This window comes from Mustelus asterias, unplaced genomic scaffold, assembly GCF_964213995.1.
Source record: "Mustelus asterias unplaced genomic scaffold, sMusAst1.hap1.1 HAP1_SCAFFOLD_672, whole genome shotgun sequence".
NCBI lineage: Eukaryota > Metazoa > Chordata > Chondrichthyes > Carcharhiniformes > Triakidae > Mustelus > Mustelus asterias.
Window position 1 is genome coordinate 82,504 of NW_027590622.1, and position 16,371 is coordinate 98,874.

General features: G+C 50.2%; 1 protein-coding gene across 1 annotated transcript in view; it reads left to right on the top strand.

The window, feature by feature from the left end:
* LOC144487246 (kazrin-like) overlaps nt 1-16,371 on the top strand; it is a gene marked incomplete at its 3' end in the record, with an annotated part of 225,346 nt that overhangs the window by 82,261 nt on the left and 126,714 nt on the right. Inside the window, exon 2 of the mRNA XM_078205330.1 lies at nt 4,636-4,680. Within this exon, the coding sequence (XP_078061456.1) occupies nt 4,636-4,680 (45 nt within the window). The remainder of the gene's footprint in view (nt 1-4,635; nt 4,681-16,371) is intronic.

Sequence of the window (16,371 nt, forward strand, 5' to 3'; positions counted from 1 at the left end):
TTATGCGACTACGTTTGACTAATTTCTGGCTATTACTGACAAAATGTACCATCCAAGGACACATGCATTATTGAGTAGATGGGAAGGAAGCAGCGGGGGGAGCTGGTGTGTGAACCAGCTTTCAGGCAAACAGCTGCTGGCCGCAGTGCAGCTGACCAGACACGGCAGCTCCCTCCTCACCATCCCTAGGGTAACCAGGTTGGGCCCGGCGGCAGGCTGGGTGGGCGGGGGGATTTATTAAGAACCGTCTCACTCCTCACTCCATAGGCTGGATTTTCACCCCCAGGCAACCGTAACATGTCTCCCCCCCCCCCCCGCCCCCCCCGCCCCCCACCCTCCCAGTTAGTGGGCTGTGTGTGGGGTTGGGACCTTGCGAGCGTCAGTCAAAATGTCACCCACTTTCCTTCCAGAGGATGGAGCCCTACGCCCCCCCCCCCCCCCCCCCCCCCACATGCTCCCCCCTCGACCATAGCATTCATTCCCGTGAGACAGCAATCATTTTTTTTCAGTTTTAAAGTTTATTTATCAGTGTCACAAGTAGGCTTACATTAACTCTGCAATGAAGTTACTGTGAAAATCCCCTAGTCGTCACACTCCTGCGCCTGTTCGGGTACACTGAGGGAGAAGTTAACATGGCCGATGCACCCTAACCAGCACGTCTTTCGGGGCAGCACAGTGGTTAGCACTGCTGCCTCACAGTTCCAGGGACCCGGGTTCGATTCCCGGCTTGGGTCACTGTCTGCGTGGAGTCTGCACTTTCCACCCGTGTCTGCGTGGGTTTCCTCCGGGTGCTCCGGTTTCCCCCCACAGTCCTGGGAGTGTGGGACAGGGGCATCGCTGATTGGCTGCAGAGCAGGGGAGCTGGAAGATAGATAGTCCATTATAATGGGCCGGATATCTCACTGAGGAAATGGGCCTTCCAGTGTGAAGCCGAGAGAAGGTTTAAGCTTTTGGTCACCAGGTAGTGATGAGGTCCAGGGAGCTTTAACTGCCCTTTCCATTGGCGGGCCAAGGATGAGGAAAGTCAACCAGGATGCCAGTTCCTGATTGCGATTGAGTGATCCCAGTTTGGAAAGGGCTTGCATGTGGAGTCCGTGTGAGGCAGCGATGGCCCCTGCAGCCAAATAGCCGGCCATCTTTTACTCTGAATTGGCTACTTGACCACCAGCAAGTTAGGATTTTCTGGAGAGATTGCGGGGAGTGGGAGGGAAATGGTAGGAAAAATTAAAATAAAACCGTGTCGGTAAATAGAGAATGAAAGGCCTTTTGAGCTGGTGGATTTTGGTGCTTCCCCAGTTCCCTGGGCCTCACCGACCTAGAGGGGCAGAGTGGACTGGCAATTTTAACCACCTCCTCTTCCATAGAATCCCCACAGTGCAGAAAGGGGCCGTTCGGCCCATCAAGTCTGCACCAACTCTCCCATCCAGGCCCTCCCTCCCATCCTATCCCCGCAAACCCACACATATATGATAGCCAATCCCCCTAATCTACACATCTCGGGACACTAAGGGGCAATTTAGCATGGCCAATCCCCCTAACCTGCACATCTTTCGGACTGTGGGAGGAAACCGGAGCCCCCGGGGGAAACCCACGCAAGCGAGGCTGTTTGCAGAGGCACCCACTGTGACTGAATTTACTCCCTAACTGTTTAATGTTGTCGTCCAGTTCTGCTGCCAGAGGTGGCCTGACATTCTGGAACCTGCAGTTCAAGGGAACGAGCTTTTTCTTCCGGGTCAGAGCCAGTGCTCCCAGATCAAGTAAATAAAGCCCCATTAGCGCTGGTAGAAGGGGCAGAATCTCTGGCGCCAGGCATTTCCAGTAAAGGTGATCGCCAACTATCTGAGCCACACTGGGGTGCACAAGGATTGATGTGGCCCAGCCGTGATTTTATTTCTGAGGTAATTTTGCAGTAACTGGGTATTATCCATCACGGCCTCTGTGCTCACTCTCTCCTCTCTTGGAAGATGCGGTGAAGAGTTTCCGCAGTGCCCTTTGCCATGGCAACGGGGCCTACCAAGAGATTCTGAGCTGAGCCTGAGGGGAGTAGGCTGTGTGCTGGCAGCTCAGCGCAGTGTGGAATAGGTCAGTCTGCGAACAGTAATCTGTGTGAGGGCCTCCCTTCAAACAAGATAGCCCTGCTTCAAGAAAATCGGCCTGTCCCATTTGTAAATTGCTTCCGTCTCCGTCCAGCTTAGAGAGTTACCAGACGTCAGCACCGCAAGTTAACAGATAGCGACAAAAAGAAAAGGCCAAGTTTCTGTTGGTAACTGAAAAGCATAAAGCCAAATTTTTGTACAGCAGTAAGCTTTTGCAGTGCACTCCTATTTATGAAGAGAAAAACGTATTGATTTGAAAAGCCTTTGAACCGTTAGAACCTTTCCATTGGAATGTATCATTTGTCAATTCTGCAAATGGCTGCCTTTATGGAGTAAATTGTCGGTAATGTGGAAAGAGCTGGCTATCCTTCAGAATAAGAGTTTGAACAACACCAGGTTAAAGTCCAACAGGTCTATTTGGTAGCAAATGCCATTAGCTTTCGGAGCGCTGCTCCTTCGTCAGATGGAGTGGAGATCTGCTCTCCAACAGGATCCTTCAGAACTCATGGCATGTGTCGGTTATTCTGGTTTAATCTCTGGATTTGATAGCTTCTCACTCCTGAAGAGATCTTGCTGGAGGCAATGGTCTTTTGTTGAAAGCATATTTATTTACATTCTATTTCCAAAGGTTAAATAAGACCCAGACTTGGCTGGAGCTACCCTCATAGAATCATGGACTCCCTACGGTGCAGAAGCAGGCCATTTGGCCCATCGAGTCTGCACTGACTCTCTCCAATAGAGCATCTTACCCAGGCCCTATCCCCGTAACCCCATGTATTTATGCCACTAATCCACCTAATCTGCACATCTCGGAACACTAAGGGGCAATTTAGCATGGTCAATCCACCTAACCTACACATCTTTGGAGTGTTAAGCCTCTCAGCTGCAGTCCAGTAATAAAAGATGATGCAAGTCCAGCTTCTTCACAAACACATTTTATTCTCTTTTACAACTCCACATATACACACCCGACACCCAGTGCCGCCTGTAACCCCTTTATATATTCCAGTGAGTACTATTAAGCAATTAACATACAAATTAGATCTAAAGTGGAAGGTTGCAGTTAACCCATTCCTAACACGGACTGTGGGAGGAAACCGGAGCACCCGCAGGAAACCCACGTGGACACGGGGAGAATGTGCAGACTCCGCACAGACAGTGACCCGAGGCCGGAATCGAACCCAGGTCCCTGGCGCTGGGAGGCAGCAGTGCTAACCCACTGTGCCACCCCCGCCCCAGCAAGATGCCTCTCCGTCATCTTCTCTCAGTGAGTGACATCACGGTGACATAGCTCCTTACACACTTGCTCTGTAGCTATTACTAGAGTCAACCGTTTGCTCTACGTTCTTGCCCCAGGTTCACTCTTCCCACAAACTGTTAACCTCATGTACTGTTTACAATTTTGGACTGTGGGAGGAAACCGGAGCACCCGGAGGAAACCCACGCAGACATGGGGAGAACGTGCAAACTCCGCACAGACAGTGACCCGAGCTGGGAATCGAACCCGGGTCCCCGGCGCTGTGAGGCAGCAGTGCTAACCACTGTGCCACCGTGCCTCTTGGCGACTTGGCTCTTCATGACTCTACATTACCCCGCAGCTCACTCAGCCACTGTGATGAGGGTACAATGTCTCTCTTTCACTTTCTCTCTTACGTCTGACCCTTTATCCTGATTCAGTGTGGTGAATGAGACTCCAATTTTATGTGCCAATGTTCCCCCTAATCCAATAAACATTTTTAATCTTTAAGAACATCGGAAAAAGAAGAGGATTTGTTTAGTTACACAGATGGTTGTGTGAAATTGGAATGATTTCTCAGAAGCTGAATCCTTGATTGCTTTTCGAAAGGAAATTACTGCAGATGAAATCTTTGAAGGTGAAGCATTTAAAATGAGATGTGGAGAGAGTGTGGACAATTGCAATAAGAGAAAGCTCCTTCAGAGGGCCAGCACAGTGAGTACTCCAGACACCGGAGATTAGAACTTGGTTAAAGTCCAGGGCTTGAGACGTGTGCTGGCACTGAATAAAACAGCACTCTGTAAGAGGCCTGTCAAAGTGTTACCCCCTCCTCACCCAAGTGAAGCCCAGTGACCAGCACATGGAACAGGAGCAGCCAATGAGCGTACTCTCAGAGTTGAACGTGGGAATGATCTGGTCTGTAACTGGCTTGGACTGGTTAGCCTGGTGTTGTTAAAACTCTTAGCGTGTTGGACTGGTTAGACCAGATGGCCTGTTGATTTTACTATATATTCTACCTAGTGGTGTACCCGGTAGTGTATTTGCCATGTGAAGCACCAGCAGCACTTCCTAACAGTGAGTCCTTGTGTTTGTGTATATGTCTGAATGTGCGCGTAAGACTCTGTGTGTGCACGTGTGTGTGTGCCTGTGTGTGTGTGTGCATGCATGCATATGGGCTTGTGTGTGTGTACACAGGCTTGTGTATGTGCGTACGTGTATATGCAGGTGCGCATGCCTGTGTGTGTATTCATTCAGGTGTTTATTTTGTTGAACACTATTAATAGTTTTGTTTTTCTGTTGCAGATGATTGTGACGTTCGATCTGAGGAGCTGCAGCAACATGTGACAGGTACAGTCAGTTCTTTGACATTCCCAATTCCGTGTTCTGGAAGCAGGGTCACTGCTTAGATCTGGTTGGCGTCCGGTTTCCCTTCAGCAGTCTGCCGAAACCCATTCGGGATGTTTGGTCTTGTTCCCTCCAGTTTTATCTTTGTTAGTCCCCCCACCCCCCCACCCCCCCCCCCCCATCCCCCCGCCACCCGACACCCGCCCCCTCTCCCCCAGAGTGTCGACGGAGGGCAGGTTCGGGACTGTAATAAAAGCAAAATACTGCAGCTGCTGAAGATTTGAAATAAAAACAGAAAATGCTGGATCAAACTCCGCAGGAATGGAAGGCATTGGTGGAGAGAGAAACAGAGTTAGCGTTTCAAGTCCTAAGTTCTTGACCGAAGAAGAGACAGTCAGTGGTTATTGCTGCTGCCTCACAGCGCCAGGGATACAGGTTCGATTCCCGGCTTGGGTCACTGTCTGTGTGGAGTTTGCATGTTCTCCCCATGTCTGCGTGGGTTTCTTCAAGGTGCTCCGGTTACCTCCCACAGTCCAAAGATCTGCAGGTTAGGTGGATTGACCATGCTAAATTGCCCCTTAGTGTCAGGGGGACTGGCAATGTAAATACGTGGGGTTACGGGGATAGGGTATGGGTGGGATTGTTGCCGGTGCTGACTCGATGGGCTGAACGGCCTCTTTCTGCACTATAGTGATTCTCTGATTCTGTAATTCTCTGCTTCCACTTTGAACCAAACATATAGCAGAAGAAGTCCTTGACCAAGGCCTCCACTGGGAACTTTGATGCCCTCTCTGGGCTGCTTCTGGCTTTCCCCAGATCCCCCCGTCCCATCTCTCGGAATTGCTTCCTGGGAGGTGGGAATCCCGGTAGGACAGTCTGTGCAGCTGCAAAGATGCCCCACCCAGGAAATGAGCCGGGGAAGGGCAGATTTAAAGGGACAGGCACAAGCCCCGGTGCTCGAGCTGCCCCGACAAGAAGAATCCCAGCCAAGGCCGACACTTGTAATGGGAGCGCCGACAGCTCGCTTCCTCTGTGTACTCACAGAGCCACGGGAAAGTTATCATGAAATACTCACCCCCTTTTCTCAGCTCAACCTGGGCATTTGCAAAAGCCCTTTGCGGTAAAATTGTCAGCAATGCTTAAAGACTCCAGCGTTTCTATGGCAGCAGTGAGCATCGAGTTAAAGAGACAGGGAGGCAGTGTGTGCATACCTGCTGTATGCACCCGTGTCATTCCATACATCTCTCAAATCAACAATCTCTCTTGAAGACGGAACAATAGATTTTCATTGAGTGAACATCATGATCCAGCTCCAATCAGAATGACTGATCCTCAGTCCATTTCCATGGAGATATCCAGATTTTTCTTGTTAGCAGTGCAGCTAATTCTATCATTTGAATTAATTTGATTTGAGTTGATTTATTATTATCACATATATTGGGAAAAGTGTTGTTTCTTGCATGCTATACAGACAAAACATATTGTTCATAGAGCACATAAGGGAGAAGGAAAGCAGAGGATGCAGAATGTAGCGTTACAGTCACAGATAGGGTGTAGAGAAAGATCAGCTTAATATAAGGTAGGACCGTTCAAAGGTCTGATGGCAGCAGGGAAGAAGCTGTTCTTGAGTCGGTTGGTACGCGATCTCAGACTTTGGTATCTTTTTCCCGACAGAGGAAGGTGGAAGAGAGAATGTCCGGGGTGTGTTGGGTCCTTGATTATGCTGGCTGCTTTTCCCGAGGCAGCGGGAAGTGTAGACAGAGTTAATGGATGGGAGGTTGGTTTGCGTGATGGATTGGGCTACATTCACAACCCTTTGTAGTTCTTGCAGTCTTGGGCAGAGCAGGAGCTATACCAAGCTGTGATACATCCGGAAAGGATACTTTCTATGGTGCATCTGTAAAAATTGATGAGAGTTGTAGCGGGCGTGCTGAATTTGCTTAGCCTCCTAAGAAAGTAGAGTTGTTGGTGGGCTTTCTTAACTATAGCGTATGAAAAAGCCACCTGATGATTCAGTGGGTAACTGCACCATTGAAGGTGGGTCATTCAGACCAGGAAGATGCTCAGTTTCGCCCCCTGTAGGGGTGACTGTGAGCTCTAGGTCCCTGGGTCAGGGAGAGGTGGGGGGTAGGAACACACAAACAGGAGTAGGCCATTCAGCCCGTCAAGCTTGCACCGCCATTTTGATACGATCATCGAAGACTTCAGTGCCCTTTACAGCCACCATCCCCATCCCTTGAGTGCCAAAGGGACCAGGGCCAATCCCATGCTGCTGTACCTCTGTCGCACTGATGGTCGGTCACTGGAAAGGCAGGCGGGGCGGGGGGAGGGGGGGGGGGAGCATCTTATCCGGGGCCACACAGCCTCCTTATCCGGCTGCCTCCACGTGAAATCTGTGGCTGATTCCCCACCCTGGAGAGAGAGAGGATTTATATGCTGCTTTTCCTGACCTCGGGATGTCCCGAAACATTTGCAGCCACTGTAGGGAATGTGGCAGCTATTGGTGCACAGCAAGATCCCACAAACGGCAATGGCCGGATACGCTGCGGTAGGGATGTTGATTCCGGGTTCAACCTTGGTCAGGGCGCCAGGAGGAACTCTTTGAAATGGCGCCCGGGCATCTTTTACCATCCACCCCGGAGGAGAGACGGAGCGTCAGTTTAATATTCCATTCAGAACACAGCGTCTCTGGCAATGCAGCACTCCTTCAGTGATTCTGAGACATGGACTGAGTGGATAAGGAGCAGCTGTTCCCCTTAGTTGAAGGGTCAGTCATGAGGGGACATAGGTTCAAGGTGAGGGACAGGAGGTTTAGGGGGGGATTTGAGGAAAAACTTTTTTACCCACAGGGTGGTGATGGTCTGGAATGCGCTGCCTGGGAGGGTGGTGGAGGTGGGATGCCTCACATCCTTTAAAAAGTACCTGGATGAGTACTTGGCACATCATAACATTCAGGGCTATGGGCCAAGTGCTGGCAAGTGGGATTAGATAGGAGTTCAGGTGTTTCTAATGTGTCGGTGGGAATCTATAGGCCAAAGGGCCTCTTCTGTGCTAAATGATTCTATGATGTGCCGGAATGTCAGTATACAATATATACCCAGGTCTCTGGAAGGGAACTTGAAACCCATCACGTTCTGACTCTGCAGCTGAGACACTGCAGATACCTACTCCACTGATGCTCCCCACAACGGGAGCTAGCAGCACTGGATCACACAAAACTGACCCTCCCCTTCCTTACCTTATCCCTCTGCTCTGAGAAGACTATAACCCCATTTCCTCCCGCTTTCTCTCCTGCGCATTACTCACTCGGGGTTAGTTGCCTGCTGTACCTATCCCGGAAAATGTCAGCAGGATGTTCAACCGTGGGGAGCGTCACAGCCGCGTCCAATCCTGTCGCTGCTGCATTTCACTGTCAGGGGCGCTGGGTCAGAAATGGAAATTACGTTGACACTGAGGGCGGCACGGTGGCACAGTGTTAACACTGCTGCCTCACAGCGCCAGGGACCCAGGTTCGATTCCCGGCTTGGGTCACTGTCTGTGTGGAGTTTGCACATTCTCCCTGTGTCTGCGTGGGTTTCCTCCGGGTGCTCCAGTTTCCTCCCACAGTCCAAAGACGTGCGGGTTAGGTGCATTGGCCATGCTAAATTCTCCCTCAGTGTACCCGAACAGGCACCGGAGTGTGGCGACTAGGGGATTGTCACAGTAACTTAATTGCAGTGTTAATGTAAGCCTTACTTGTGACTAATAAACATACTTCACTTTACTTTACTTCCAGACTATTCCATTGGTTGGAAAACAATTCTGTGGTTGTGAAAGGCTCTATATAAATGCACCTCTTTTTCATCCAATCATGTTTCTGACTCCTCCCTGTCCTCCGAGCTGTGCCAACTCAGCATAGAAACTAGAAGCAGGAGGAGGCTATTCGGCCCTTCGAGTCTGCTCTGTCATTCATTTCGATCATGGCTGATCATCCAACTCAATAGCTTGACCCCCACCCCCATAATCTCCAGGAACTTTAACTTGGGTTTATCTTGTCCAGTCTCCCCCAACCCCCGCCAAGGGCATTGATTTGGCTGCAAGAAACGCTTTAGTGAGGGATAAATCAATGGAGTGGCAGCTTTCACTCTCGATGGGTCTTTCTCCAGCGGCGTGGGAGCCTGCCTCTGGGACCTGTTAGATGGTTGGTGGTGGGAACACAGAGTGCTGCGCAGCTTGAAGAGCGTAGCGTGTCTGTGTCAGCGTGCGACGCGCCTGATGTTCTTTCTTTCCAATAATTGATGTGTTGTTCTTTTAAGAGCTGCAGTTTGCGTATCACTGCCTGCGAGTGTGTTGTGGAAATCAATCCCTTCCATCTCCTCGGTGCCGTCCATTTCGTATCCAGCGCAGCGAGAAATCCTTCAGTTTCTCGGGAGCCTGGCTGTTACAGCGGCTGTCGATATTACAGCATTAAAGCCGCAGCCCAGTTCATATCCAACCGGACTTCAAGCACCGAGCCTGAGGGGCTGTCACTCTCTCCATCTGCGCCTCTCTTGTCTGTCTTCCATTCTTCTTTCTGTCTCACACTGCAGATTCTTCGCTCTTGATCATCTCTCTGAGTTCCCATTGTCAGTTAATTCTCTTAGTGCCGCCTCTCATCCTCTCTCCCATCCTTTCTTCTCCCTCTCTCTATCTTTCTCCCTCACATTTTTCTTTGTGTCTCTATCTTTCTGCTCTTGCTTTTCTCTCTTGCTTTCTTTCTCTCTCCTCCATCCCCATTCCTGTTAAAGTTTGAAGTTTATTTCTTAGTCACAAGTAAGGCTTACATTAACACTGCAATGAAGTTACTGTGAAAATCCCCTAGTCGCCACAGTCCGGCGCCTGTTCGGGTTACACTGAGGGAGAATTTAGCATGGCCAATGCAACTAACCAGCACGTCTTTCGGACTGTGGGAGGAAACCGGAGCACCCGGAGGAAACCCACGCAGACACGGGGAGAACGTGCAGACTCCGCACAGACAGTGACCCAAGCTGGGAATCAAACCCGGGTCCCTGGCGCTGTGAAGCAGCAGTGCTAACCACTGTGCCACCATGCCACCCTGGCTTGGATCCATTTGACTCCCATTCTGTTTGACCACCCCATGCTGCACAGACTTAACACAGCTCTGACGAAGGGTCATGCAGACTGGAAACGTTGGCTCCATTCTCTCTCCACAGATGCTGTCAGACCTGCTGAGGTTTTCCAGCATTTTTCTGTTTTTGTTTTCGATTCCAGCTTCCGCAGTAGTTCCGCAGTTTATCTTAAAATTAATCCATTGGTTGTGGTTGGTCCGGGAGGTGCGCAGCGACGGAACGTTGGCAAGCGGCGGAATCTCTCTGCTCCCTCAGCGTAACAATTCTCTGGAAAATGAATCGAGGGAGTGAGTGAGTTGCTTGGAGGGGGGAGGGGGGTTCTGCATTGCGGAATAACATTAAGGCCACTCTACATGGCAATGGAACAGTATTTCGTATTCGCAATACTGACAGCAATCAGCCTTCCCCCATTGCTATCCTGGCAGCATAGCCGCCTCTATTACTCATTGAGTGGCGTATCCTATACAAAACTGCCTTGAGGAAGTTAAAGTGGCCCAGCAGGCAAGTTCACAGTTCCCCCGACATTTCAATGGGCAAAACAGTGTGTGATGAGATTCTGAACTACACCAAAGTCTCAGATTCCATTCCAATCTGTGCTGGCTCAGCTGGTCTCAGTGTAGGTGTGTTAGGGTTAGGGCTACAATTGAACTTAGTGCGTGGGGACTGAAACATCAGTCAGGGTTCCCACCCCTCGTTCTCCATTGCTCTCTCCCCCACCCTGCCCCCATTGGGGGAAGGGTGGCTGTCTGCCAGTAACAGAGTTGAGGCCCCCGGTAATGGTCCACGTGGATAAACAAACCCGCTGCCTCTGCTTGCTCGTGAAGCTCTCGTCTACATGGCGGTGCCTCCAACAGTGCTGCATTCCCTCAGTACGACACTGCAGTGTCCCGATAGTTTTCCGCTCACCCCGCCCTGGGGAGAGTGCCACGAGGACAGGACCTGGCAGCACTGCAGTACAGGAATGACTTGCCTTCCCCAGCCCAAATCATTCAGAGCAACCATTTGGAACTGGAGAGGGTTCCTGGTGCTGGGAGAATAGTGTTCAAGCATCAACAGCAACATGCAATTACGTAACAACTTTCAAACACTTACAACACTCCGAGAGAGTTGGGGAGTGGAGGTGACTGAAGGAAAGTCAGAGATCATGTTTTAACGAGGCTCTTAGGGGATAGGAGAGAGATGGCAAGGGGGGGGCAGTTTGGTGAGAATGTTCCAGAATTTGAGGCCATGACCACTGAAGACTCCACCACAGGGAAAGTGGAGAAGGGATGCAAAGTAAACCTGGAGTTGGAAGAGAATAGGGATGTATTAATATGTAGAGCTGGAGAATGTTCCAGAAGTTTGGGGTGCGGGGGGGGTGAGGGTTGTTGGAATGGGAGGGTGAAAACAAGAGATTTCAAATTTGACATATTGCGGGTTGGGAAGCCAATGGAGATTTGCAAGGACAGGGGTTCTAACAAAACAGGTCAAGTTGCAGGGAGGGGGTGGCACAGTGGTTAGCACTGCTGCCTCACAGCGCCAGGGACCCAGGTTCAATTCCTGGCTTGGGTCACTGTCTGTGTGGAGTTTGCACTTTCTCCCCGTGTCTGCGTGGGTTTCCTCCGGGTTTTCCGGTTTCCTCCCGCAGTCCAAAGATGCTAAATTCCCCCTTGGTGTCAGGGGGACTAGCTAGAGTAAATGCATGGGGTTATGGGGATAGGGCCTGGGTGGGATTGCAGTCGGTGCAGACACAATTGGCCGAATGGCCTCCTTCTGCACTGTAGGGATTCTATGATTGGAACTCGAGGTCAATGGGGATAGAGTTGGAACAGTTGGACCTGGAGGTGCTAAAGGATTAGCTGAGGATTTCAACACAGTGTAGATTTCCCCAGGAGGTTGCCAGATACGAAGCGATCCAGTTTTGAAAAGTTAGGACATTTTTTCAACAGAGCTAATCTGACAAGAGACCTTCAAGCTCAGGGTGAAGAGTGATAGAGAGTTCAGTAACGAGAGGGCCTGAATTTACAATCACTGAAATAATCAAAGGGGAGGCTGGGAAAATAATTCCTTAGGCAGGGATTGCTGGAACATGCAATTCCCCGTTACAATTAAAGCAAACTGTGTGGAGTTTGCACATTCTCCTCATGTTTGCGTGGGTTTCCTCCGGGTGCTCCGGTTTCCTCCCACAGTCCAAAAATGTGCGGGTTAGGTTCATTGGCCGTGCTAAAAATTGCCCCTTAGTGTCCTGGAATGCGTAGGTGAGAGGGATTAGTGGGTAAATATGTAAGGATATGAGGGTAGGGCCTGGGTGGGATTGTGGTTGGTGCAGACTCGATGGGTCGAATGGCCTCTTTCTGTACTGTAGGGTTTCTATGTTTCTTCAGAGTCTAACGGCTAGTAATTACTTCAAAGATGTTCCTGCTCCACCTTTATACTGCGGACTAAATCGGTTAGGATTGTATTCATTGGAGTGTAGAAGAGTTATCATAAAAATTATAAAATTCTAACAGGATTGCACAGAAAGAATGTTCCCGATGGTGGGGGAATCCAGAACTAGGGGGTCATAGTTTGAGTTTTAGGACTGAGGTGAGGAGAAATTTCTTCACCCAGAGGGTGGTGAATGTGTGGAATTCACTAACACAGAATGCAGTTGAGGCCAAAACATTGTGTGATTTCAAGAAGAAATTAGAGATAGCTCTTGGGGCTAAAGGGATCAAGGGATATGGCGGGGGGGAGGTGGAATCAGGATACTGAATTTGATGATCAGCCATGATCAATATGAATGTTTTTGAAGTTAAAGTTTATTTATTAGTCACAAGTAAGGCTTACATTAACACTGCAATTAAGTTACTGTGAAATTCCCCTAGTCGCCACACTCCGGCGCCTGTTCGGGTCAATGCACCCTAACCAGCACGCCTTTCAGTCTGTGGGAGGAAACCGGAGCACCCGGAGGAAACCCACGCAGACACGGGGAGAATGTGCAGACTCCACGCAGACAGTGACCCCAAGCTGGGAATCGAACCCGGGTCCCTGGCGCTGTGAGGCAGCGGTACTAACCACTGTGCACACCGTGCCGCCCATGTTGGAGCAGGTTCGAAGGGCCGAATGGCCTTCTCCTGCTTCTATTTTCTATGTTTCTATAACCACTGTCTCTGCCGTGCGTCCAGCAAAGCTGCAGATATGGAACAGGAGCGGCTTGGAGCTGATTCGCAGGCTGCAAAATTGTGTTTTTTTAAAAATGAGATGGAATAAAGAAGGCTTCCAGTGGGAACACAACTCCTGGCCGGATTGGAAAGGATTGGATAAATCCCCATCAGTGATCCTGGCTGACTGCACTAAGTGATTCCAATTGATTTTCCGCACTTACCTGAAAATATGTGACGACCCTGCACTCACTGCATTTTGCCAGTGGAACAATCTCACTTTCCTTCTGCCGTGGCTTTGACCGCGGCGACTGTTCACTGGAGAGATTCTGTTTTCAGAGAAAATAGATTTGCTTCGCTGTAAATTGGGCCGTTTGTTGTAAGTTCCACCAAATGTCCCTCCCCATCTCCATCGGAATGACTAGTATCAGCACTCAACTCCGAGGAAAAAGGAATATTCAGGGATGTCAGGAGAGTGGGAATGCACAGGGGCACCTGTGGGGGAAAATAGTGGCGCTGGCTCAATGGACCAAATATCTGGGCTGGAAACCTCCGGCCTCGCCGGCGGCTGGGACTCCCCAGTGCCGCTGCAGTGAATGGAGTTTCGGCTGAATGCCAAATTCTCCATCCTCATTGGCAGTGGGGCCGGGAAGGGGCAGGATCGGAGAATCCCGCCCTTGTGTGTGTCTGCGCCGTGATATTTTCTGCTTCCCTACTACAGAGAGGGCAGTAAGACCATGGCGCCGGTTCAGGTCAAGGGGATTGTAGCCTGGCTGAGAATTGCAAAGACTCTAGCGTTGCAATGAGACAGTGGGTTAGGTCCCAGAGCAAAGTCGAACGATCTGTCGGATGGGGTGATTTATCAGCTTCTCCGAGGAGTAAGGGAGATGCTGTACCCCTGCCGTGCCAACTGATTGCGTCTGCACACAGACACCCGCTTCTGCTAACTCTTTGTAAGCTGCAAATGAACCGGTTGTTTTCAACCTTGACAAATCTAATATTTTTTCCCTTATTATTTAATGACTTGGCCCTAAATTCTGGAATTCCCTCCGAAAACCATTCCGTCTCTCTTTCCTTCTCTAAGAGGGCCTTTAAAACCTAGCTCTTTGGACAAGCTATTGGTCACCACCTGATGTGGCTCATTGTCAAAGTTGACATTGGAACATCGGATTTAGGAGCAGGAGTAGGCCGTTTGGCCCCTCGAGCCTGCTCTGCCATTCATGGCTGATCTGGTTCTGGTCTCGGCTCCCCCCCAGCCCGTCCCCTGCCCACCCACCCCCAGCACCTGCAGAATCCTCAACACCTCCTCCCCTCCCACCCCCCTCCCCGTCCCAGCACCTGCGTAATCCTCAACTCCTCCTCTCCCCCCCACACCCTACACCCCCTCCCCCCCCCCCTCCCGCCTGCCCGCCCGCCCGCCCGCCCGCCAGTACCTATGTAATCCTCGACCGCTTTGTCTATTAAAAACGTGTGTGGCTTTGCATTGACTAAGGTCAATGATCGTAGAATCCCGACAGTGCAGAGGAGGCCATTCAGTCCATTGAGCCTGCACCGACAACAGTCCCACCCTATCCCCATAACCCCACATATAAGCCCCCTGACACGAAGGGGCAATTTATCATGGCCAATGCACCCTAACCAGCACATCTTTCGGACTGTGGGAGGAAACCGGAGCACCCGGAGGAAACCCACGCAGACGCGGGGAGAACGTGCAGACTCCGCACAGACAGTGACCCAAGCCGGGAATCGAACCCGGGTCCCTGGAGCTATGAGGCAGCAGTGCTAATCACTGTGCCGCCGTTGCTTTTTGGAGAAGAGAATTCCACAGACTAACTGAAAAAAAAATCTCCTCATCTTAGTCTTCAAAGGGAGACCTCTTATTCTTAAACTGCGCTGCCCAGTTCTGGCCTCCTCCACAATTTGCTGGTGCTCGTGTTAAGGATCTTGGGTCGGCTTGTGACAGTAAAGGTCTCTATATCAGTGCATGTTGTAGGTGCTTTATTATTTGATATCGACATAGACAGACAAGAATGGAAAGGATGACAATGATTTCATAGTACTGTTCAGAGCTGGTAATGTTACAACAGTCCGAAAGATGTGCTGGTTAGGGTGCACTGGCCATGATAAATTGCCCCTTAGTGTCAGGGGGATTATATGTGGGGATAGGGCGGGATTGTTGTCGGTGCAGGCTCGATGGGCTGAATGGCCTCCCCTGCACTGCCTGCGACGAGGAACATTTAAGAATGCAGAAATCTCAGGAATGAACTCTCCCTCCTCATCCTTCTGGAGCCAGTGTTTCTCCCACCTTGGATTTGTTTCTGATGCACGCCTCTCTGGAAGAGTTAGCAGAAGCGGGTGTCTGTGTGCAGACGCAATCAGTTGGCACGGCAGGGGTACAGCATCTCCCTTACTCCTCGGAGAAGCTGATAAATCACCCCATCGATTCCCCCGTACTCCTGACTGTTGGGCTGTGTGAGTGCGTCAGTGATTCTCATGGGTTCCTGCTGAAATGTCAAACCCTAATTATCTCTCTGATTGGTGAATAGCGCAGTGATTCATACCAGGATTTTGATTAATCCCCGGCGTTTCAGTGACTCTGAATTCCAGGAGGGGACAATGTTTTTTAATTACTTGTGCTAATAAATAGAGCTTCACGTCAGGAGAAGATTGTTTCCATTCTGTATCTTCCTTCTGACACGAAGGATGTTATTCCATTATCTCCTCCGTCGCTGCGCTGTCGTCCCAACCTTTTGTTCAGGGGGATGTTGCTGGGTTTTTTTTGGAATGTTTGTCCTGACGCTATTTACTTTTGCACCTCGATCGAGAACGGGTGAGCTCTGTCCCCCAGGCACAGCATTGTTACATTTGGCCTCAGTGCCCCTGGGCTCAGGAGAGGCAGGGGTTGAGGGAGTTAGGTGTGGAGAGGGTTGTGTAAGGGTTTGAATTGATTTGATTTGATTTATTATTGTCACATGTATTAACATACAGCGAAAAGTATTGTTTCTTGCGCACTATACAGACAAAGCATACCATTCATAGAGAAGGAAAGGAGAGAGTGCAGAATGTAGTGTTACAGTCATAGCTAGGGTGTAGAGAAAGATCAACTTAGAGGTACATAGAACATAGAACAGTACAGCACAGAACAGGCCCTTCGGCCCACGATGTTGTGCCGAGCTTTATCTGAAACCAAGATCAAGCTATCCCACTCCCTATCATCCTGGTGTGCTCCATGTGCCTATCCAATAAATAGGCACTCGTGGGTAGGTAGGTACCCACGAGAGGTAGGTAGGTCCATTCAAAAGTCTGATGGGAACATGGAAGAAGCTGTTCTTGAGTCAGTTGGTACATGATCTAAGACTTTTGTATCTTTTTCCCGATGGAAGAGAGAATGACCGGGATGCGTAGGGTCCTTAATTATGCTGGCTGCTTTGCCGAGGCAGCGGGAAGTGTAGACAGAGTCAATG